Source organism: Pleurodeles waltl, chromosome 2_2, assembly GCF_031143425.1.
Source record: "Pleurodeles waltl isolate 20211129_DDA chromosome 2_2, aPleWal1.hap1.20221129, whole genome shotgun sequence".
Taxonomy (NCBI): domain Eukaryota; kingdom Metazoa; phylum Chordata; class Amphibia; order Caudata; family Salamandridae; genus Pleurodeles; species Pleurodeles waltl.
The window spans coordinates 909,422,648-909,448,062 of NC_090439.1; the positions used below are offsets into that span (position 1 = coordinate 909,422,648).

General features: G+C 41.8%; 1 protein-coding gene across 1 annotated transcript in view; it reads right to left on the minus strand.

Annotated features, from left to right (window-relative positions):
• Nucleotides 1–25,415, minus strand: part of ANGPT1 (angiopoietin 1) — an 895,759-nt gene that overhangs the window by 310,251 nt on the left and 560,093 nt on the right. Inside the window, exon 5 of the mRNA XM_069220619.1 lies at nt 11,380–11,507. Within this exon, the coding sequence (XP_069076720.1) occupies nt 11,380–11,507 (128 nt within the window). The remainder of the gene's footprint in view (nt 1–11,379; nt 11,508–25,415) is intronic.

Sequence of the window (25,415 nt, forward strand, 5' to 3'; positions counted from 1 at the left end):
TTTCACAGTAAGTGTAGGTGGGACATCGGTGAATTCTGACTTCACCTACGATATTGCGTCAGAATGGATTCGAACATGACTCTGAATAGGATAAAAGTTATTCTCTTTCGAGTCATTCTATGTCATCCCTACTGAGACAATTGTATTGCCAAGTGGTTAGAGGTTATGTGGTATTGAAGGCTTGTTTGTGAACTGCAGGATTGGACCCTGACAACTTAATTGAGAATCATGTTGTTTAACCGTTCATGGGCATTATCACCTGCATAGTTGCTTTTTTCAGCAGTACAGTATTAAAGCCTTGTAGGTCTCTGCCCATGATCCAGCTCAATGTAAGTGCAGCACCTCCTTGGGGAGAGCCAGACACTCCCAATTCTGATTCAATTTAAAAACCATTAGAAACCTTTTGATGAACTGCTTTTCAATTACATTCTTCTCTAGCATAGAGTGTGTTGTGTTTTATGTCTACCCTCATTTTCTTGGCACTCAAATTTGATTTAGGTCACTGAGTGTATGTTGCATAAGTCCAAATAAAGTCAAATTTAAAGCAAAAGCAAAATAGTGCATTTAGATGAAAGGTGGCTTAAGATATCATAACATCATGAGCAGGAATACACATTTACAAACACTCAGGAACATGTACTGCCTGGTCGGAGCTATGAGGTCATACAACTTAACAGCTGCTGTTAGGTCGTTTCACATGTTCTTGATGGGATTTTTGTTACAAGTTTTAACAGATTGTTTGTGTTATTTACCTTTCATTAAGTCAACCATGACAGTCGTGTTTCCCAGTAACCGTTGTGTTTCCGAGTAACTAGTTGTGTTTCCCAGTAACCCTTTTCCTCACCGCAGTCACTGGGTATCTAGCTGCAGGGCACACATATCTCCACTACCATTTGAATATCTACACAACTCCACATGATCATATTAAAAAAAAAAAAACGTTCTCTCTTCTAGCAAAGCCCTGATCTATGTTCCAGGTAACGGGGCAGAAGACAAAAATGAACATATTTCCAAGGGTCTGAACATCATCAAGCAATGGGTGGAAAGCCACTGCATTATACTTCTTTAGAGTCAAAGGTATCTTAAGCAACCCCATTCCTCCCTCAGGCATCAATCATGAATGCTTCTGCCAAGAACAGAGACAACGACCTGATCGGAAACATATGCAGCAGCTCAAGGAGACTTTTTCAGCTCAGATTATGAGGAGCAGAGCTGCCTTTACCATGCAGTTTAAGTATTTAACAACATTGTAGATGGGAACCAAAACTAAATTGACACTGACATTGTAGTACACTACAACTGAGTTGTTAGAGATGAGCTACATCTCAAGAAAGTACACACACAGGTTGTTGCAAAACATCTGAAGCAACAACAAATCAAATGGCACACCCATGATTATGAGACATGCTGCATGTTAAATTCGTACAACGCTCATTATTGAAAGCAATCTTATACATCTAATGGTTTTCACCAACACCATTAAGGGTGTTAACAGCAGCAACTATACTCATTTTATGCTCGTTAAATAAATCATTACTTCCTCGTCCCCAACTAACTTCCACTATACCATGAGCACAAACCATCTTAAATTTGTTATAACTGTGTTTTTCATGAGACAGACACAAAAAGAAAAAAAATAAGATCAGTTTCTCCTTACAAAGTTTGCGAGACCTAAATCTAGGTGCGGCAGCTTGGCCTGTCCAACCTAGTTACAGGAAAAAGTGCCAGAGAACATGCCCTGACTTGGAACAGCAGAATCTTCTTTAGATTCACATTCAGTCTGCATACATAAACAAAAACATACCAAAGTGTTTTCTATGTGTACTGATCTAGTTAATGTAGTTCAGAAAGGGTTGAGAACAACCATACCAATTAGCTACTTGCTAAATCATAAAAGTGCCAAAAACAAAAGTGCCTATAAAACTGAGGGGACAAGTTATCTCACAAACAAGCAGAGCTTAGCCCATTCGGGGAGCTTAACATTATTGCTACTTAATACAACTTTAAACAGATTGTCACATTTCAGTTAAAGATCTGGGTATCCAATCAATCAATCGATCAATCAGGTGTTAGTTGTATAGAGCGACTTGTCACCCGAGTTGGTATCCAGGCACTTGCTGCAGGTATTTATTAGAAAAGCCAGGCTTTCAGTCACTTTCTAAAGTGGGTCAGTGAGGGTGCGGTGCAGAGGTGGACGGGAATTGCGTTCCAGGCTTTGGCAGCGAGGTGGGAGAAGGAGCGTCCTCCAATTCAAATACATTTTATTGCCAGGACAAAGATTCAGCAATATATATTTTTGGACAGATGATTTAGCTAATTCTGGTTCTTATTATTACAGGGCCCTGCCTACATAGAACAGGCCAGAGATATTTTCCTTGTCCCTGGGTGACAATCTGTCCAGCATCTGATCGATCTCATGATAAACCAGCCATCCACTCAAGGAAATGATGCAATTGTATTTTCATTGACTTGAATAGGCATTTTTCATATTCAATTAATCTGCAGAGGTATCCCCTTGGGAACTTGCAATGAGGGTAGATTACATTGCATATTTGTGTGCCAAACCTGCAAATATTATCCTGTTCTCCACATAGGAAAACCCAGCCTCCAGGCAAATAACTTGAATAGGACTAGGGGGAAGGCCCAACAGTCTCATAATAACTTCTACCCTTCAGCCTGCAAGGTACCAATCCTGACTGCCCCCCCCCCCCCAACCCGGTACCCAATCCATAGCTCACGGCTAGGATAGTCTTGCCGTTTTACAAATTACAAAATACTTACAGATGGTAGATGGACTAACACAATTTCTTGTTAAACGCTGTCAAGCATTTGTTTTGATCACTTCTTTCTTCCTATCAAATAACATTGGATTCTAGGTATGTTTTCCATCTAAAATTACCTCTTAGTATGTGAATATCTTGACGCTAAGTCAATAGATTTTATTGATCTTAACAGGCTATTTATATTGGTTCTAGGAACCATGAGAAAATATATTGTTTTTAGTCGAAGGCCACAGAAGGTATGTATTTGTCAACCAGAGTCTCTGAACCAATTGGTGTCATTCACATACAAGAGAAGTAGCAAGGTCCCAATACTAACGTTTGGTGAATAATAGTTAAGCCATGGTAGCTAATACTCTGGAGTCTAGATATAATCATAAACATTTCCTAAGGGGCCACAAGAATGTCCTAAGAGGTTTGAAGAAGGGCTGCATTGCTACTCCAAAAATGTAATAATAAAATTGCTTCAGTACGATAAATAACAATTAAAGTTAGACTGAAAGCATAACGTGAACTCTTCTGGAACATGCTTAAAGCAAATTAATGTAGCTGAAAGAAATCATTTTCTATATGAAAATGGTAATATGTTTGTCAAACACATACAGGCAATGGTTCCACAGTAAGTAAATCTCACTGCACGAGGTACCTCTGGACTCCAGTCAGGTGCAGTGAACCATCCGTGAAGCCACCCAGTGTAACATCTCCCTCTGCCCAGACCTCCTGTGCAGGGGGGATACATTCGTAGCCGTGTTTAGGGGTTTTCAATAACCCCATGTTCCGTGTGTAACACATTTGAGAGGCTGGAATAACAAAATCGTCCTGTCCCAGTTCTTCCATTCCCTCCACCCACAACTCCCCCATCAGGTTTGGTGTCAATGTCTTGGTGATAGTAGATTCTAACTTGAAAATTGTAAACTACTCAGTGTAGACACCTTGTGGCAGAGGGAAGCAAACTGCCTCTGGGAATCTTTGCAAACTTCTTCAGAACCACACTCCGCACACGCTCTGCAGTCCTCTCCAGCTGCAGCCATGCTCACAGACACAACCACTGGAGATTTGCAGGGGGTCCTTGACCCCCTGCACCTAGGAACCGTCAGCAGCACTCTCAACCACCACCATCACATCTAGAATCAATCCACAAACCCTGCATATGCATCCAGCACCTGACAGAGGAGAAGCAATTATTTCCCTATTCTTGTTACCCACTCTCAGGATTTGAACACAGCACCATACCCCATCATGATCTGCAGCAGTAGGTACCATGACACTCAGCTGCCAAGCTGCACCTACAGTTCCTTGAATCCATCATCAGTATAGAGTTCCCCAAGCACAGCCTACCAATATAGCACACAGAGCATTGCCATCAGATACCAACAACCAGGTATCTGTCAGTACTGTAGACCAGCGGGCAAGCAGCATCCATGGTTCTTAAACATGGCAGTGGCACACTAGACACTTCTCAAATCATCAAAGCTTAATACCAGATACCAAGAAGTACTCATTCTCAGTTCACTGCATTCCAGATGCAACACTAGGCATGATGTAAACTTCTACTCATATTACCTCTACGTGGCAGGCTACAACTACTGGTGGGCGAATAAGCACTTATTCTTGATGTTAGGGAATTCTCTAAAGCTCCAGTTCGAGACACACGTCTCTATTACTGTCCCCGTGGCATGTGCAGCACCCCCAGCCAGTCCTGACTTCATAACCAGCTGTACTTTGCATGTGGGGATTGAGCTCAGAGCGAAAACATCTAAAGGTGACACCACAACTGCCAGAACATTTGCTGCTGCCTAAAAACACACAGACTAGTTGAACGTGTCAAATGTTATGGTGCCATGTTTTCAACCTTTGCAGCATGAGAGGTAAGTGTGCGCCTCTGCTTCCTATGATGTACCTGGTATGTTTGAGTGGAGATTCTATAGTTACCTTGACGACTGCTCTCCTGCTCAAATAGAGCTCAACTGGAAGCAGTTGTCAATCATTGCCTTTAGGCAGAAGGTAGGATTGGAGAGTTGACACAATCACTAACCCAGTCAGATGTGACTTGTTAAATAATACATAGGGAGTGGGAGGATTGCAGAAACATTCTCCTCCTCGTGCAGACAAGGCACTAGGGAGACAGAATGATATTCCTGAGAGTGGCTGCAGAGTAACTCATTTGGTGTTTCTTTAAGGATCATTGCCCTGTGTGCATGTAGGTACCAAGTTACCCCAAGTCATGTATGACCCCTTCAGACAGCCCTGAGTTTTTATTCAGCCGCACGTAGCCTGCTGGGATATTTTGTGATTATGCTAACCTAAAAGTAAATAAACCTACATCCTCCTGATATATTATGCCACTGACAGAACGAATAGACTCCCTGATAAGATTACACGACCGCGCACTAGCCAGTTTTATGGGTACATGAGAGAGTAATGAAACAATCTCAACTGCGGATGTGGTTAATTGAGAAACACTAAAAAGTGAAGAAGGAAACAATGATAGTAAACATCAACTCGTATTTATTGTCCTCTATGACATGTCTGCATCGCTCCACTTGAACGTGATTTATAAAAGCATTTGTTTCTCTTATTCCCCCTCTCCACTTACTTTCATCATTTACTCACACAAATGCAGAGAAAACAGTTTAACAACATTAGATTATATAAAGGAAAAGAGACGTAAGCACAACAGTACATGGTCAATTTTAAAACAAAGCCACAATAAATACAGGAATGTCACGTTTAACATGAGTGTGCAACAACTTTAGAAGTTTGTTTCCACTCAGGATCCTGCACAAAACTTGGACTAGACTCGTAATTGAAAACAGTCGATCTCACTTAGTCGAGCTGACAACATTAGCAGCATGTGTGCTTCTGAAAGCACCAGAGCTCAAGGGCTCATAATCACGAGCTGCTAGGTGGCATTCGGTCCCATGTCTTGTATAATGGGTATCCGTGCTCAAGACCACTATTATTTTAGTAAACAGGAAAGGAGTCAGCACACAGCCCTGCTTGAACTCCGTTAGTTGAGTTACAGTGATATGCACATTCCCTCTTGCTGTCAAACCTATCACTCCAAATGAGGCCGATTTTGTTACAAAGCCACAAAACCCCTCCTCCTCTGCTCCTGAGAATTTTCAAGAGACTGGACCTGCCCACCAGGTCAAATCCAGAAGACAGGTCTATAAAAGGAACATGCATAAAAAAACGTGATTCACTGTTACATATTTATTGAAAAGTAATTATAGATAGAGGCACTGTTCCAAAGTGCCCCGCTGCTCTCAGATGAAAGGTTGGACAACATAGATGATACTACTGGATCTTGCAGAATATGCAGACTTCCAAGTGGAATCCTCCCTTTCAGGTTGAGATCATAATAGGAACAGTACTTGAAATAATCCCGATCACAGCAATCGTGTTGTAGCTGTTTACTTGGAATTTCTAGTCTAATTACTTGCCTTTGGAAAAGAGACACTGTGGCCCTGTGCTTTGCAATACTTCATTAGTTCCATTCTCCCACAAAAATGTATAACAGTGACATCCGCTGTGTGTGTAGGCCAAAATCATTAAACCTGACCAACATCCTCTTGCTTTGATCATGAGAAACTCATCTTCAGTACACGCAAAGGCTTTAAGAGTTAACAAAAAGAATTAATATACATAATTGTGCACTGTTGTGATGATGAAGGGTGATAAGGGAGTGTTTCACTACGTTTCTATCTCAGCTTTGGCAGCTCTATCTCAAGGCTGAATCCCTGGTAGGAAGAATGCTCACTAATGCTGTCTGCTGTATCTGAAAATGTTGTATTTTAAAGAAAGTATAATGTCTATGTTCCTCGAGAACCCAACTCGGTGATAATGTCTTATGAAGAATAAAGTTGCTTACATCTTACTTAAAGATTATGTGTTAGACATACTGTAACCACTTGGTTTGAAATGTTGTTCATCTGAATACACCTTCACTCTTATAGAACAATCCTGCCACAGAGTTTTATTTAAGAACTTCACAAACCATCCTACATTCTCCACAGCCACTATGCTCTGTCAACCTTTGTCACCCATTGCCTTTGTCACAGAGGTGATCATTTTGGTGTGTAGTTCTGTGCAGTTTCCTATTTCAGGCCAGTCTTTAATTTCTTCTTTTAGTGTAAAAGCTTCTAAAATGTCAAGAGTAGCTGACCCTAGTAGGGATTGGGTCTATCTAAATCATAATAGAGTTCCTAATCTATCCTCCTCTCTTTCTTAATGGAGGGATAACCCCGTTTGTGTGATTATGTCAGGAATAAGACCATGCGTGGTCCAGGTCCCGCCCGAAACTCCACTGCATGGCTCTGCGGCGCTTTATGCGCACCACTTGTCATCTCCTCTTGTTCCAAAGGTGGCCATCAACATCGTCTGCCCTGTGGCAAAGCTCATAGAGCTGCAGGTTCAGGACATTGGTGGACAAGATGCACTTACCAGTGCTATTCCATGAAGGGACTACAATTCCCATGTTTTTAGAGGCAGCAGCCATCTTGGGGTGTGGCAGGCCTATAAAGCCCAGCCACACCCAAGCACGTTGCTCACTATTTTGAAGACTTCGATGCAGTCAGAACTCGTGGGGGTTTCTCTGAAGAAGAGCAGAGTTCCTGCGTGGCAGAGTGACATCCAATCGAAGTATCCTTGTTCCCATGGTGAAATCAAAAACAAGTAGGTCGTACTCGTAGCGGTAAGGCCTTGATGAATCCAGTTTTGGAGGAAGTTGTTACTTCCAGAAGTAAAGCGCCCCTTAGCACAACGAGCAAAGTGCTTTCAGTTTCCAGAGTACAGCGGCCTTGGCGCGACGATCAAAAGCGTTTCAGAGCACAGGTGTAGAGCGCTCTTTGCACGGCAATTCAAGCGCTTAAGTCCGCAGATGTAAAGTGCTCTAGGCACGACAATTCAAGCGCTTAAGTCCACAGATGTAAAGCGCTCTAGGCACGACAATTCAAGCGCTTCAGTCCACAGGTGTAAAGCGCTCTTGGCATGGCAATTCAAGCGCTTCAGTCCACAGGTGTAAATTGCTCTTGGCACGGCAATTCAAGCGCTTCAGTCCACAAGTGTAAAACGCTCTTGGCACGGCAATTCAAGCGCTTCAGTCCACAGGTGTAAAGCGTTCTTGGCACGACAATGCAAGCGCTTCAGTCCACAGATGTAAAGCGCTCTAGGCATGACAATTCAAACGCTTCAGTCCACAGGTCTAAAGCGCTCTTGGCAAGGCAATTCAAGCGCTTCAGTCCACATATGTAAAGCACTCTTGGCACGACAATTCAAGTGCTTCAGCCCACAGGTGTAAAGCATTCTTGGCACAGCAATTCAAGCGCTTCAGTCCACAGGTGTAAAGCGCTCTTGTTACGGCAATTCATGCGCTTCAGTCCACAGGTGTAAAGCGCTCTTGGCACGGCAATTCAAGCGCTTCAATCCACAGATGTAAAACGCTCTTGGCACGGCAATCAACGCGCTTCAATCCACAAGAGTAAAAGACTCTTGGCACAACAATCAAAAAGATTCAGGCCACATGAGTAAAGCACCCCCTTAGCATAACGAGCGTAGCGCCTCAGGCAAGACAAGTAAAAGCGCTTCCTGGTATTATAAGTAAAGCACTTCAAGTTGAATGAGTAAAAACTTTTCGGCCTTTATAGTTCTGAATGTGAAAGTATTTTTGGAGACAAGCAAATCATAGTTTTCATTGTTTTTTTGGAAAGCATAATATGTGAAAAGCATATTCATATAATTCTTTGAGATTTTCTTGGTCATGATCAAAGGTTTATGTTATGAATGGCTAGATGTTACAGGATTGATATTCTGAGTATGATCATAGTCCAAAGCTCTTGCCATCTCTTGGTTCTGAGGTTGTAGTTTATTCTTGTTCCATGATTCAAAGAGGGGGCTTTACCCTCATTTCAAAAGGGGTCTTCATCTGATGTCACGGAGAAGCATTTAGTCAAGAGTATATTGATGAGTTATATTTTTATGAATGAGTAAGTGCATATTTGTTTTAACCTTTTCTTTTCAGATCTCTCTCCCTGCTGTTCCCTACCCTAATTCCCTTCCCCCCAACTGGCTTCATCATAACTCTGTGCTTTAATAGCTTTCTGAGTTGGTGATGCCGGAAGGTTGGCCTTTTGGCCAGCAACATGCAGATCCCGAGGAAAGGACACTGTGACAGATTAACTGTAAAATTGCATCAACAATGCCAGAATCCCCTTCTCAACATAGTGGGGGAGTGAATCCCTTTCATAAGCTTTTCCTCCCTTTCACCTAGCTCTCTCTAAAGCAGTCCAACTTCAGATCCTTCATGATCAAAATACCACACACCCCTTCTGGACATCCACTTCTCCCTCTGTGAGTAAGCTCCCAGAGAAACAGCTAAAATTGAAAATCCTAATGTAGATATCACACAGTTTGAAGTGTTATTGGAAAAGACATTGACATTTTCATTTGTAGTATCTGTTGAAAGAAAAGTAAGACCAAATATTACAGATAGCAGGAGGCATAGTTTTCCACATTTTGCAGCACTAGCTCAAAAGGACTGAATTACAGCGAGTTTCCAGAATTTATGTTTTTGACTGCCTAAAATACCATATGCCTCTTGAGATTACTAATCTGAGCCAAATAATTAGGAGAAACAGAGTATATAGCTCTGAGTACTATGCAAGCTATTTTGTAGATGAGTTACCCTAACATCAGAAGCAGTTGGAGTATGAAACCAGCAGAAGTGGTATTTTTTTCAAAGCATTTAGTTTCTTTGACTAATTTATCTGCAGCACACATGGCTGTATTTAGAGGGCAAAGTGACTGTGAGAAATTGGGTTGTTGGTTGACTAGGGTGTGAACCACAAAAAGTCACTAAATTAACCTGTGCTTAATCCTGGGTAGCTTGGCAGAAACCGTGATAAAGTGAAAACACAAAACGTTGACTAAATTTTAATAAATTATTTTACACCAGAACAACAAAATCCAATTAGGCTGGGTCCAGGTGCGGGTTCAAGATGGTAGGAGCCTATTATGTCCCTGTGGCACTGAACTGGAGGCCAGCAAATTAGCCCTTGGAGTCACTTCTGGTAGACCTGGGTGCAGTTGTAGATGTAGGGCTCAACAGCAGGGCTTGTCTCTAAGGGTTCAAGTCAGGCTCAAGACTGCAAAGCAGACCTTTCAGGCACAGCAGCAGCAGTCTGGCAGGCTGCACAGCAGGTCAAAGCAGCAGATAGCCCTCTAAGAGTCCTTCCATAGGTCCAGTAGTGAACTGAAGTGTGAGTCTGAGGGCTTTATCTTTATACCCTGTTTCCCTGCTCCTGGAAGGTGGGAGAAGTTTCTAGAAAGGTTGTTTGAAGGTGTGGGAGTTTCTTGACTCCCATGCCCTGGCTCCAAGCTGGCTATAGTGATAATACAGGGCCATTAAGCCTGTTGTCAGGAGACAGGGCACAGCCTATTCAGGGGCAAGTGGGGTTGTGCTTAGCTCCATTCCCCAATAAACTAGTTAATGGCCCATTCATGGTCTGCCAGTCCCACTACTGTATGACTGTCTTGGAGGAATTTGCAAAGTCCTAACTGCCAGTTACACCCAATCATGTGACCTAAGACAGTCTGCAGGCACAAAGGACTAAGGGCAGGAAAATGCCAACTTTCTAAAAGTGCCCTTTTCAAAATTGTAATGATAAATCCAACTTTACCATTAAAAAAGGTTTAACATTGCAAGATAATAGGTACCAAACATGACATATGTACCTCTTCTCATTTAGGAATTACAACTTATGAAATGTAATAAGGAATCCCCATTGTTTCCTACGGGAAGGTAGGCCTCACAGCAGTGAAATAATTATGTGGGAGTTTTTCACTACCAGGGTATTTAAAACTTAAAGGTATGTATCCTACCTTTTAATTACACAGCACCCTGCCCCACGAGCTACCTAGGGCTCAATTTAAGGGTGACCTATAAGTAATAAAAGGGGAGTTTAAGGCTAGTTAAGGGTTTTTAAATTTTAAATGCCAAGTCGACATGGCAGTGGGACACTGCATTAAGGCTGCAATGGCAGGCCCGGGGCATGTTTTGAAGTGCTATTTAAGTAGGTGGCACAGTAAGTTCTGCAGGCCCACTGGTAGCATTGAATACACTGGGGATATGCTATACAACTCTACAAGGGGCTAACTAGTAAATTAAATGTGCCAACTGGGTATAAACCAAATAAACCATGTTTAAGGGAGAGAGTACAATCACTTTTACACTGGTTAGCAGTGGTAAAGCACAGAGAGTCCTAAAGCCAACAAAAGCAAAAATCCAGCAACAATAGAAGGAAGGCAAAATGCTTGGGGGGCTGTAGAGAGGGCCATTTCCATGAGTGACCATGTTGAATACCCATAAACAGACAGCTTTCATAATCATATGTAGACAGAACTAAGCACAGCACTACATCATTGACGACAGTTTCTGGGATAAAAGATGTTATTCAGCTGCAAATTATAATTGATGTTGCACATTTCTGGCTCAGTTATCGATCTGATTTTAGAATATGCATTTTTCTGTGTGATCTATAACTTTAATAATGACGTGTTGAGCAGAAAAATTAATACATTTAAGATAAAACATAGTTACCTTTTTAGGCTCCGACACATTGTTTATATAAATTGTGTAAACACCACTTTTGTTGAAACCAGCTTGGTACAAATCTGAGCAGTCTCGGAAAGGCTTTTCTTCTTCTCTTTTCGTATTCTTAAGCACAGCTGTAAAATAGACCAAATAAAACACATTTTAATGAGGACAACATTTCGTTAAACTAATTTATCAAACAATAGATGTCTGAAACATCTGCATGGTAGGCAGCACATGGGTATTGATAAAATAAGTGGCGCCATTTTAAATTCTCTTCATGGAATGTGATCATACAATAGTTGCATTTGAAATCTAGAAAGTGATTATATGAACTGCAATCGCTATGCCTCAAATAAATACATGAAAGAATAAATATATTGCAGGAAAGGACCTTGGGTTTAGATTCTTAGGTCACTAAGTACACCGTGGTAGAAGGAGAAAATACTCTTCCTTGGCCACAATACCACCACCTTCTTTCCAGTCACTAATAGTAAGGTGGTGACACCGTCAATCAGAGGGCAGTATCACAAGTTGACAATTATTTGCTCTACATGTCCTACAGGTAACTGAGGTCTGCGAGCTCAAAGCTAGTAGCAGACTTCTATCCTCTCTGAGTATCATGTGAGGTCCAGTGATCCCTTGAGCTCTAGTGAGTTGGCTACTCTGCCTACCACCAGTGCATCCAAAGCACAATTGATCATTTTTTTGTAGTTTCAATAGAAAATTTGACAGAAGATTAGGCCTTCCAGACCCTCTGAAGAAAGTGCATGATCAGTGTCAACTTACCAATTTGAGACAGAAAACATGGTGGACTGTAGTCCATGATGACCCACCTGAGCATTATGTGAGTATTGTGCATTCGGGCAATGATCAGTCATGTGAGACTCACAGGAGTATTTGCTGTTAGTGGGCTCCACATTTCCTTTCACCTTTAATAGACACACTGAAGAATATGCACTAAAATATGTTTTACTATTTTATTAAAATCAACATTATATTCTAGTGTATATAATGTGTATGGTTGTAACTATAGACATAAACAAAATAGTGACAATGAAAGCAATTAGTAAACAAAATAGTAAAAAGAATTGAAACATTATAATAGTGGTTCAGAATTTTCTTGCATGGAAACATAGAACCAGTCTCTGTTCTCCAACCCCTCCCTGCTTGCCTGAAGCTAGTCTGTCACAGCACCAAACAGACTCTATGGATTTCTAAAGTGGCCTTTTACCTGCATACCTTAGCAGAACAATAGATGTGTTATTCTGAAATGGGAGGTTTGTTCTATGGGTCTATGCTCAGTATGTTATGGTATCTCCTGCAAGCCAATAATGCCAGGCTGACTTCAAGATGCCTGCTTGTAGTCTTCAAGAAGTATGGTTACAGCTCTACTTGCTCAAATAAAGTCTCCCAGGCAACCAGAGATGCTCCTGTCTGCCTTACACTTGTTTGTACTGAGCTTAAATATACTTTCTGAATATTTTGATAAAGGCATTCCTCACATAGAACGATGACAAATTGAAAAATTAACATATACATCTTGTTACACTTTCACTTAACTCCCTAAGAAATAGTAAATCATGTGAATCCATTTATGATCAATACACTCTCAAACTATAACAAAACAAATTAACTTTATACATATACAAGCAATAGTTAATGCAGCATGCATTCATAAATTGGAAATGTGCACTCAAATAAATGAATAAATAGAATATATGAAATGCAATGTGGGTACATAATCAGAAAGCATGAAGAATAAATCTACATGGTAAAGATTATGATTACCTTTTTCTGGAGTGCATAATAACCCCAACAAGGGTGAATTTGGGGGATTACCTTGTGATAAGACATGCAATATAGTAAATGTGAGGGAATCTGCAAGATTCTCATTTTTCTGTGTGGAAAAGGTACCTTAGGCCCTCTGGGGCCTGTTGAATTTCTGGAATATCCAGCATCTGGAAGTCTCAGTTAGGCACACTTTCCATTAGGGAGTCCAGAAGGATGAACCGAGGCAATAGGGTCATCAGCATGGAAATGTCTGCATTGCCATGAAGATACCTGCCATAACCCTACAGTTTTCCTCATTTAGGGTGTGCAGTGAGGAAGTGTTAACTGTCCCTGGGTGATGGTGTCACCTCCAACAAAAAATAAACCTAGGCCAAAATGACCAAAAGTGTACCCACAATAATCATCTAATGGAAGCTAATCTCAGCCATATTTCACACATATTCTTGCATAGCAGTTTCTAAATGCTCTTTACACTTTCATTATTCAGAGATGCAAGTCTGTCATTTAGGATGATGGCTGGTTAGACAGCCCCAAGATCTTTAAAATATGAATGGTGAATGGTCAGACTTTACACTAGATATAGTGGCAATATAAATTAATTCAGTCTGATTCACAAATATTTTACACATGTCTAACTTATGTGGAGAGAAAGGAATTTACAGTTTTAAATTAAAAATCCATAATCAATGGTGTTTTAAGGTTTCAAAGCAAACTTGCAATAGTAAATATGTGGCTGTATGCTGACCTTTCTTCTGTGGTTAATATACGGGCAGGGTCACAGGATCGGACTGGGACGGAAAATAGGCCAGGCGACCAAAATAAAAGTGGCCCCTATTAGTGAATTAAAAAGCTGAAAATAGTCCACGTTTGGAATGGGTAAAAAACATGCTGTATAGGTGTTTGGCAAGGTATGGAATACTGTATGGGTTTGAGCGTGCTGCAGGCAATCTTTGCGATAATATCGGTCAATAGTAAAAGGTGGTCTAGCAGACAATAACACCTGCCCACACACTGCCAGTCAGCCACAGCCTGATTGCCCTATAGGCCAGTCTGACCCTCGTTAGGGACAGAAAAGCTTGGATGTCAAGAGGTATCCTTGCAAACTGAAAACCTGTAAACTTGTGAGAATTCACAATCATGTTTGTTTGGAAGGTGTTTGCAAACAGGAGCTCCAAAATTTGAAATGCAAAGGAAACACCCCATATTTTTATGGGGCTGGAGGGCAAAAGTTACATTAGGTCTGGGTGAGCAGTAACACTATAATTCCATGTAGTAGGCAAACTATGTACTGAGAACGTTTTCTGTATCTTTCAGTGCATGGTCTGCTTACACTTCCCAAATAATAACTTCTGCAGAAGCTAAGTACAGGTTAAATGCTCTATCCGCTAAAATGGGCGATGATGTGTATTTTTCCTTTTAGAAATGCACTGCTTTAGAGTATTTTCCCTCATATTTTCCTCCATTTCCTGTCCTTTTTATAGACTGCATCTTGAACTGTTCATAGTACATTTGTTTTCTTCCAGAGTATCGTAAACTGTGCCTGCTGTGGAATGGAATTTCACTTTCGAGTGCCAGGGCATTTTTCTGAAATTTAGTGTGAGGTAGCTCATACAACTGTACCTCTCTTTCGCAGGCCTTTAAATGAGAGGTCATATTCATGAAAAAATGTAAAATGAAGGCAGTGGTGCTGGCACAGTTTTCAGAGTGAAGGTACCACCACCAACATTACATTACTGAAGTTAGGTCTGTGAAAAATCCAAGCTTCACATGAACAACACTTGAATAGGCTGTGTCCTATCTCCTCATACCCGCTGTAGTTAGTCTTGAGCCAGTAAGGCAGGGCACCTGTGCACTTCTAAGGTATGCCCACAGAAGTTTCTCCCGCACTTCAAAGGCACACTTGGGCATAAATACCGGACCTCAGACACCAACTCTTCTGTACACTTCTGAACCTGTGGACACTCGGCCAGGAAGAAGAACTGCTGTGCTGCTGGAAGGAATGCCACTCTGCTGGAATGCTGCTCTGAAGGACTGGTGCCCCGCTGTGCTGACCTCTTGCCTGGGTGAGAAGGACCTGACCTGAATCTCTTGAACCGAGAACCCAGAGTGACTCTAAGTGCTAGTTGAATGGCCTCCTGATATGAATCCTCAGGTACACAACAGGCTTCTAACAACCTTGCATCTGTACCTGGACTCCACCATGTGTCTTCTCTGCCAAGTGGTGCCACCCCAGTCCTGGATCCTTGAAAGTGTGCTAAAGATGCTCTGTAAGCCTCTGTGGATCCACCAGAAACTTTGCATCTCCTCTGATGCGTGGCCAAACCTGAGCAGAACTGATGCATCATTGCTGCTGTGTGGATTAGACCCATCGTAAGGACTAGTATTGCCCTCTACGGCCCTACCGGAACCTACCGGAACCACCACTGTGCGATGCTTCCTTGGCACAGGCCCTTGCATCCTTCATCGATGGCAGCCTCAATGATGACGGTGGACTTTGCATAGTAGCCTCACAGCTCCTCAGAACCAATACATCACCAGGCCGAGCACCACATCCTCAATGCAGGACTTTGCATCACAAGCCTCCTTGTTGACAGGAACCTCGGTGATGAAACAAATTTGCATAGCAGCCTCACTGCATCTTGGAACCGACACATCGCTTTGGTTTTGTGACGCATCTTCGACACAGATCCTTGCAATGCTCCACAAACTAGATTTAAGGTACTCTGTTCAGTGGGCCTAACTGGGTCCCTGTAGCCGGCCTGTACTCTATAATGGCCAGCCTGAACTTGCAACTTTTCCCAGTCCAGCACGACCAGATATCCACAGTTAGCTCTTTGTGTGTTTTTGGTGCTATTGTCACTAAAATCTTTAAAATTGCATATCTACGGTTCTACAGATTGGGATTTTTGTTGTTTTGGTCTTGTTTTATTTATTAAAGAAAGTGCAATTTTTCTAACTTGGTGTGTGATCCTTTTTGTGTAGTGTTTTTCACTTTGTTACTGTTTGAGGTGTTGAAAAAATACTTTACACATTGCCTCTAAATTAAGCCTGACTGTTCTGTGTCAAGCAACTAGAGGGTTCAATACAGGTTGTTTTAGAGTTGGCTTGTGCCTCACCCTGAAAATAATTTTGCTTTCTACTTGACCAGGGGCTCACACCCCAGTCAACCAGCAGCACAATGTCTTACAGAAAGCCCCTACAAATACCCTACCAATTGAGAGGGTGAACTATTCCCTTCACATACTTAAAGGCAAGTTACTCCAGCTGTTGACTGCAGTAAATTTATAACCATTTCCAGGGTTGGAGCGGGTTGTATTGGGGTACCAAAATTCTCACAACTATACAGTACTTTGGAATAACTATTTGCCACCCTTCCAGTGGGGCATGTCACTGCAGAATTCTCTATACTCGTAGAGGCGAAATTTGCAGCAGTTAACCTATTTTTGCTTGCCAGGAATCCTTGAATTCCAGGCCCACATCAAGGATGTATTCTTTTACTATAAACCTACTTTTATTGCTGGAAATGCCTTTGTGAATAGGGCCCTACATTTTCTGCTACACTTAGGAGTGTTTCTTGGTGTAAATGTGCAGCAATATCTTATTGCACCCACAAGATATAATAAAAAATAGGAATTTTTTTAATGTTTTAAACAAAATTCATTTATATTTTGCTGCATTTATCAAGAAAACAACAGAACATCCCTCAAAACTATTCAATGAAATGCTGTCCTGAGAGAATTGGGCCTGAATATTCCAAATATATGTAATTATTATTCCTAGGTATAGTAGTCTAGACACTCAATTAAGTAATATTACCACATAGCACCAAATAGTGGCAGGATCATTATTTTGCACTGTTAATTTGAAGATAGGTACAGAAACCTGAGAAAATTAAAATATGCTGGTGTAATTTACATAGTTTTGGGATTTACGTCATACACTTGTTACACAAAATTTCCAAAATTATGCCATTGCGCTTCATTGCATAATTGTGCTACCATTTTCTGCAACATTATAGCATTCACAATAAAATGTAGTACTAAATGATAGATTCACATTGTTGTAATTATGTATAGTTTAGCATAATTTTCCTGAAATTCTACGTAACAACACTAAACGAAATCACTCAAATTTCACACATCTAATATCAAACCCAAGACTGTAGTGGAAGTATGAAGCCAATATATGTTACACTTTTTACAATTAAAGAAATCCAATGGTACAATTCAAAACTCCCTCACTGACTATCCAGAAGATTGCATATGATATGAAAAACCTATTCAGAACAGCGCAGTTGGCACCTAGAAGCAAAGGCACAAATTTTGTCAGTCATATTTTCATAGCTACCTATCCAGGATGGATCAGCAACGAGTCAGTCTTCGTCCCCAGGTCATCAGTGGTCAGCAAAGTATCAGGCTCACAGAGTGTAAGCCCAATGATCAGCACTTCGGACAGCGTCTCCTGACGTCATCGACTTTCCTTCTCCGCTCTGATTTTGCTCCTCTTGTCATGACATTTTATTAGGGTCTCTCAGTCCATTCCACTAATTGCTAATTGGTCAACGTATCAGAAGTTATGACTCTAACCTATAGTTTTTGTTTACCGAATTTACATATCTGCTTAGGCTTCAAGTTCCATTAATTTGATTGGTCCTCCTGGTTATGAGAACATCATACGGCTCTTCAGGTAACAAAATTGTTGCAGACAAGTCTTTTGGTCAGTGCTTCCATTGTTCAAGTCCTGGGAAAGTACATTTAGCCTACACTACACATAATTGTACCAAATTGTCTTTATCATCTCCTGTCCGCTGGTACATTTGCAGAATGTTCTAGCAGAGTCATCTGAACTTTACACAGTTCAAGGTCCTTCACTCCGGTTACCAATCCTCGCAAGCCTCGTCGAGTATTCACGTTATAGGCAGGCAAGGCCCAGTGAAACCAGGCCTTTTACTTTGGCTAAGTTAAGAATGCAAACTATCGTAAACATAGGTTATACATCCAGTTATGATATACTAATACATTTTACATTAATTTTTCTCATTATTTAGCATCTTGTTAATACACGTGGTGACCACTCTCCGTGGGCACATTTTGCTTACACACGTTATTTTCTAATATTAGTTTCTCTATGAAATTTTCTCATCAGTAAGCACACATTAATCATTCGAAATTCTCAAATTAGCATATCTGCTCTATCAATTGCTTCAAGACGATAATGTTTCATTTTGCATAGATACAGGCAAATATCCCGAAATGCCTTTTCAGTACACAATGCATTTAATGACATATAGTCACAGATGATAGTTCTGAACACACCAATTCAAGGAAATGGAGCTAAACCGTGTGACGCTGATATGTAGTGATCGAGCAGCGTATTATAACTCAAAACATACACCTGAGTCTTAATTTAGTTTAGTATGTTTCTCAGATGTCTAAAAGCGGATCTTGTACTAAACTGTTGAAAAAACTTTGCTAAAGGTGAATTGCATGGTGTCTTCCAATAGGAGGAAATAAAACATACTAAACAAAGAAGTAAAAGTTTTCTAAAAATATGCCGGAATTGACAATTTGTCCATAAGTAACATCACACTCCACAGTGGCTCTGAATAAAGTATGCACAATTTAGTTTTAATAACACATGGGTTGAGAGCAATATCTGCCAATAAAAGGGGTATTTTAGTCCCTGGTGAATGGCCCACTGGCGCACCAGGCCAGAGGAGACTATGGCCTCTTTTGCCCCAGCAGATAGCGGCTTGACGTTTTTGAGAACTGAGCCCCACCAATTCCCCCTCTTCCACACACCACCACAAGGACAGGCCTTCGTGAAGCTTCCAGTCCATTGCAGTTTGTAGAGTGGGTGCCTGATTTGTTGAAACAACTCCACAAATCTTTCTCTTTAAAAAAAAAAAAAAAAAAAAATGTGAGTTTTGTTTTTTGTTTCTTGGAAAAATATATAGCACTGATGTGTAGGACTTGTGATGTCTGTAGTACATTTTCTCTACCCATATGTGGTCCAGAGTAGGGGAACATCACTTTTACTTGACATCCCTGTGGTGGACAAGCCATCATATCAGAGGTTTACAAAGGCGTAACTGAAAAAGGCTCTGCTGATATAAACTCAGCACCTCCCAATTCTAAAATATAGTTGGGGAAATGGGAGTCTTGCGAGGCAGGAGCATTTCTGATTCAAGGTGTTGCTCTCATTCCACTTAACAGTAAATATTGAGAGAACCTACTAGCAGAGAAGCATTATTGTAAGAAACCCTTGATCATCTTTAGGTATCATGCTGTGTAGAGTATCACTTAACAGTTCATTCTGTTATTTTGGAAATACTGGGTAATACACTTATGAATTTATGAACTGAGGTACTGGTTTCCTGCCAAATCTTCTTTAAAAGAAGAAGCCAAGCAAGAGGACTTAATTTCCCATTGTCCATCTGCCCTGGAAGTGACATTACTGGATTTCCCCTCACTCATATGCACAGAAATTGATATTGCCAATTTCCCATTAAAATCATCTATAAAAGAAGAAGCCAAGCAAGAGGACTTTATTTTCCATTGCCATCTGTACAGGAAGTGACATCACTACCCCACCTATTTAACAGCAGCTGCAGCGTGGGCAGCGTAAGTGCCAAATTCACACCAAAGTCAAGCCTGTCTACACTGGTCTTAAACTGGACCACACCCAGCTCCGGCAACCCTGGTTCTCCCCCTACCCACCTAACCCTGCTGTGATCCTTCATGCTCTCAATCCCGGTCAGTGCTCATTACACTGCTGTCATACCACACCACACAACATAGAAGAAGTGTTCACATGCACTTCCTGCAAGTTGTCATGCACACTCTCCCACCCTACATCCACCACTTGCACACCAACAGCACCCAGCACCTCACTCACTGACAGTCACTCAACCCGGCCACCACCCAAACAGCACACAAACTTGCATGCAAACTCCTTGACACTTGCTCTCTCAGTAATCCAGCTACAGAAATATAGGACTTACTGCACAACCATGCTCTGGACCGGCTCATTGCCACTGAACCCAATGTCAGCACCAGACATTGCTACAGCCATCCCTGTCACCATGCCTCCTGCCAACTAAAGCAACATCACCACCTCACAAGACCTTCGCAATAAGCTGTTGAAACTCTTTTGTAACAAAATCTCCTTGATATACAGTAACTTCGACCCTCAACTGGAATTTATCACCATCACAACTCAACTTCTCATAACAGCTGATAAATGAACCCTGACCTTATAGCCTGCTATCCCCTACATCGAAATTACTGATCAAGAAATCATCTACTGACCTAGTGATGCTTTCTAATTACAGATCAATTTCCTTCCTCCCACACTCGCAAAAGGTCTTAGAGGAACGAATCAAACAATGCCTCACTAACTACATCAGCAACTACAATCTCATGGCACCAAACAGTCTAGATTCAGGCACAACCACAATAAAGAAACAGCACTTATCACCAGCACTGATTACATATGCATGATCCGTGACAGAGGAGACATGGCAGTCTTCTTTTTCCTGGACCTCTCAGCACCACCTGATATGGTCACACATCCCATCCTAATGAGGAACCTCCATGAGATTGGCATTAAAGGACCTGTTCTTGGATCGAACAAAGCTGTCAGACTGGTGGTCAACTCCTCAAAAGCCTGCAAACTCATCTGAAAAGGGCCTCTTGGTTCATCACTCAGCTACTCCTTCTTCAATGCATACATCTTCCCTCTGGCCATCGTCATCCATGCACACAACATCACATCCTCTTCTATAGAAATGACATGCAACTCATACTCTCCCTCTCAGACAAAATGCCCAACACAAGAAACAAGTTCACCACCTTCATGACTGAAGTCCCTACCTGGATGAAAGCCATCTGTCTCAAGCTCAACACCAACAAGACTGAAGAAATGATCTTCAGCAAGAACATCTCACCATGGGACTGCAACTGGTAGCTGTCTGAACTCGGACCTACTCCCAGAACACATGCCAGGAACCTCAGAATAATCATCAACAGCAAACTGGACATGATGGCACAAATCAATGCTGTCAGGGTATCCTGCTTTCAGACCCTGGAGATGCTGTGGAAGATCATCAAATCACTCACACCCTATTTGCCAGCAAGTTGGACTATGAGAACACCCTTTATGCCAGAACACCCTCTATCACAGGATCATCAAGTCACACACTAGAAGACCACAAACAATCCAGAACTCGGAAGCCTGACACATCCTTAATGTCTCACACAGAACTCACATCACACCACACCCCAGGGAACTACACTGGCTTCCAATGAACAGACATGGTCAATTCAAACTACGCACACACACATTCATGGACTACACAACTCAGGCCCCACCTATCTGAACAGTTGCATCTCCTTCCACTAACCATCCAGACACGTCTCCTTTGCAGGACTCCTACCCGCACACATCTCATGCATACACAGAATCAGATCTGGAGTAAAAGTGTTCTTTTATATTGCTCCTAAAGCATGTAACAACCTCTCACTCCACATCAGAGCTAAAGACCTGCCATGTCAATTAACCAACCCGCCACAGGTATAGCTAGACAGACACAACTGCTCAGTGTTAGGAAACCCTTGCACGGGTGAAACAAGGCTGTGTACTTGCACTGTTATTATTTAACATCTTTATAGTGGACTTATTTGCGGAACTAGATAAGGTGAACACACATGCCCCTAAGCTTGGGATATCATGCCTCCTATATCACGCCTCCTGTGTGTGGACGTTGTCCTTTTAATAAGTAAAACCAGGGCTGTACTGCATGGTGTACTTAACACTCTACATGAGTATGCCGATATAAATGGGTTGAAAGATAACCTTAATAAAACCAAAATTATGAGTATGTGTAAAAAAAGTTAAGAAACCAGACACATGAGTGGTGCACATGTTGTGAAATAGACTGAACACAAATATTTGAGAAATGTGATAGGTAATAGAGGATTTGTTTACACTTTGTCAAACCTTTCAAACATCTTTGATGTCCGATAATGGAGATAATGTTTGAGGTTTTCTGTCCAAAGCTACTTCCAACAGTTTCCTATGGCACTTAACCTCGATGTCTTGGATAAATGTAGAACTACTATCTAGACAGGTTTTCCAACAACCAAAAAATTGCTCCCCAGAGTAGCTTCACTTAGAATTCAGACTTTTTAAACAAACCATAGCGAGACAAGAGTTATTTGTTTAAATGTGATATATACTTAGAGAAGAAAAGGATAAAACAGACGAACAGGTCAGAAATTGAAAAATCAAATAAGAAGACACTTTCAAACTCTTTTTGGAAGCCTCCTTACAGAACGTAAAAAGTAGAGAGTTGTGGGCTGCACTGTTTAATTTTGACACATTCAAAAATTCTTATCTAAAATATATGGGCCCTTTCTGGAAAAGGACAGGACAAAGCACGTGCACGCATGGACTATTATCAATAGTTATCCTGCATTTGGTACTTTTACAAGTTGAAATATCACTTTAGAGAACAATAAAAAGAGTCTTTAGTCTTTAGAAGGCAACCAGTGTCTCTTGCAAGCACAAAGCACCTGGTTTGCATTTAAATTCTCTGCAAGGGACCGCAGAGGAGGAGATGTGTGAAAAACGGGGAGGTGTGTGTCGGTTTCTCTGGGCACACACAGACGATGCATCAATAATTTTCCACGTAGGGAAGGCTTTGCATCGATTTCTGTTGCACTGTCTTGGATCCTCTTCGGGTTGCGGGGTATTCGGATGCCCCGGGGACGATGCAGAGAAATCCTGGGCATGCAGGACAAAGTCACAGGAGCTGCGTTGATCCGTTGGGTGATGCGGTGAAATTTCTGTCGCAAGGCAGGCGCTGCGTTGATTCGTCTCGCAGGAAGTCGGGCTGCGTTGTTCTGGCTCGGCTATGCATCGAATCAGTGGGCTGTGCATCGAAGTTCTGGTCGCAACACTGGTGCTGCGTCGATCTCCTCTCGGGGAGCTGAGCTCCATCGTTCCGGTTCGCCGTGCAGTGATTTTCTCACCGCGATGCAGGCTGTGCGTTGTTTCTGGCATGCAGTTCATCGAATTTTCACCGCAAAAGGAGTTCTTTGTAGGATGAAGTCTTTTTGGGCCTGAGACTTCAAGGAACAAGAGGCAAGCTCTATCCAAACCCTTGGAGAACATTTCTCAGCAGAGCCAGAGGGTAGCAAGGCAGCAGGGCAACAGCAGGACAGCAGTCCTCTGCAGAAAAGCAGTCAGGTGAAACCTTTGGACAGCCAGGTAGTTCCTCAGGTCCTGGTTCAGAGTTTCTTCACCAGTGGTATCTTGTTCAGAAGTGTCTTTCAAGCAGAAGTGTCTGCTTCAGAAGTGTCTGAGTTGGTAGAGTCAGAGGCCCTGTTTAAATACCCAAATGTGCCTTTGAATTGGGGGAGACTTCAAAGAGTGGCTTAGAAGTGCACCAGGTCCCCTTTCAGTTCCATCCTGTCTGCCACGGTCCCAGTAGGGAGTTTGGCAGTCCATTGTGTGAGGGCAGGCCACTGTCCTTTCAAATGTAAGTGTCAGGCCCTCCACCGTCCCAGCCCAGGAAGACCCATTCAGTATGCAGATGTGTGCAGGTGTGACTGAGCATCCTGTGTTTGCAGTTGTCTGAGTGAAATGCACAAGGGAGCTGTCAAGTAACCTAGCCAGATGTGGATTGTAAGGCACAGAAGGATTTAAGTGCAGAGAAATGCTCACTTTCTAAAAGTGGCATTTCTAAAATAGTAATATTAAATCCAACTTCACCAGTCAGCAGGATTTTGTATTACCATTCCGGTCACACTAAATATGACCTTGTTACTCCTTTCAGATCAGAATCTACCACTCAAACAGTATTTGAGGGTAGCCCTAATATTAGTCTATGAAAGGAACAGGCCTCCCAGCAGTGTAAAATGAATTTAGGAGTTCTACACTACCAGTATATATAAACGACACAGGTATGTGTCCTGCCTTTTACCTGCATAGCCCCCTGCCCTATGGGTTACTTAGGGCCTTCCTTCGGGGTGACATATGAAGAAAAAGGGGAGTTTAAGGCTTGTAAAGTACTTTTAAATGCCAAATTGAAGGGACAGTGTAACTGCACACACAGGCCTTGCAATAGCAGGCCTGAGACATGGTTAGGAGCTACTTATGTGGGTGGCACAACCAGTGCTGCAGGCCCACTAGTAGCATTTGATTCACAGGCCCTTGGCACATGTAGTGGACTTTGATAGGGACATACAAGTAAATCAGATATGCCAATTGGGTATGAGTCAATGTCACCATGTTTTAGGGAGAGAGCATATGCACTTTAGCACTGATTAGCAGTAGTAAAGTGCACAGAGTCCTAAAGCCAGAAGAAATGAGGTTAGAAAAAGAGAAGGCGGAAGGCAAAAAGTTTGGGGGTGACCCTGCAGAAAGGCCATTTCCAACAGTCCGCAATTGCCCAACACTACTACATGAAAATAGAGCTCTTTTAAAATTATCTTTTTTATTTAATGAGCATTCGTTCATGAAGACAAGCAGTTATAGCTTCTCCACACCTTACTTTGGAATGCTCTTCATCATTTGAGAGAAGCTTGTTACTAATATATTTAACACAGTATTTGGGTTGCAACATCTGAATTTAACAACATGTTTAGATACAATTTCTTGTAAACCAGATGTTCTGAAGACAGCTGCAGCTTACATCAGAGCCTGTGTTAACAAAAACCTCTCGGCCTTGATAAAACAGCCACACATGGATGGTAGTACACAGGGGTCCTTCTGCCAGACATCTCAGACCCTATATATCTGGACACAACATGCCAAAGTGCACGCCCAAAGGGGCTCGTTCATTAAAGCCAAGCTGTATTCACCCAGTCCGTGCCTGACGGAGAGGGCATGAAAGTATGTGATCGCTAGCACCCTGTTGGGAGGGTGATTTCGGTATTGTACGCGGACTCAGAGCTATTTAATATTGAATACAGTGTATGCATGAAAGAGTGTCTAAAAGCAATGTAACACAACCGCGTGTTTTTATTCCAGAACCTCATAAAATAGATCTAATATAACTGCCAAAATTAATGTTGAACATTGCACTTGGTTCCTGCTGCCATCTGGGCAAATTGAAATAGTCTAAACACCACAATCTCAAATCACATTTTTCATCTTATCATTAAAATATCCAAAAATATGTTCTCAAGAGCAACAGTCATTGTAAAATTACCCCTAATTTTAGATTATTAGAAAAGTTAGGG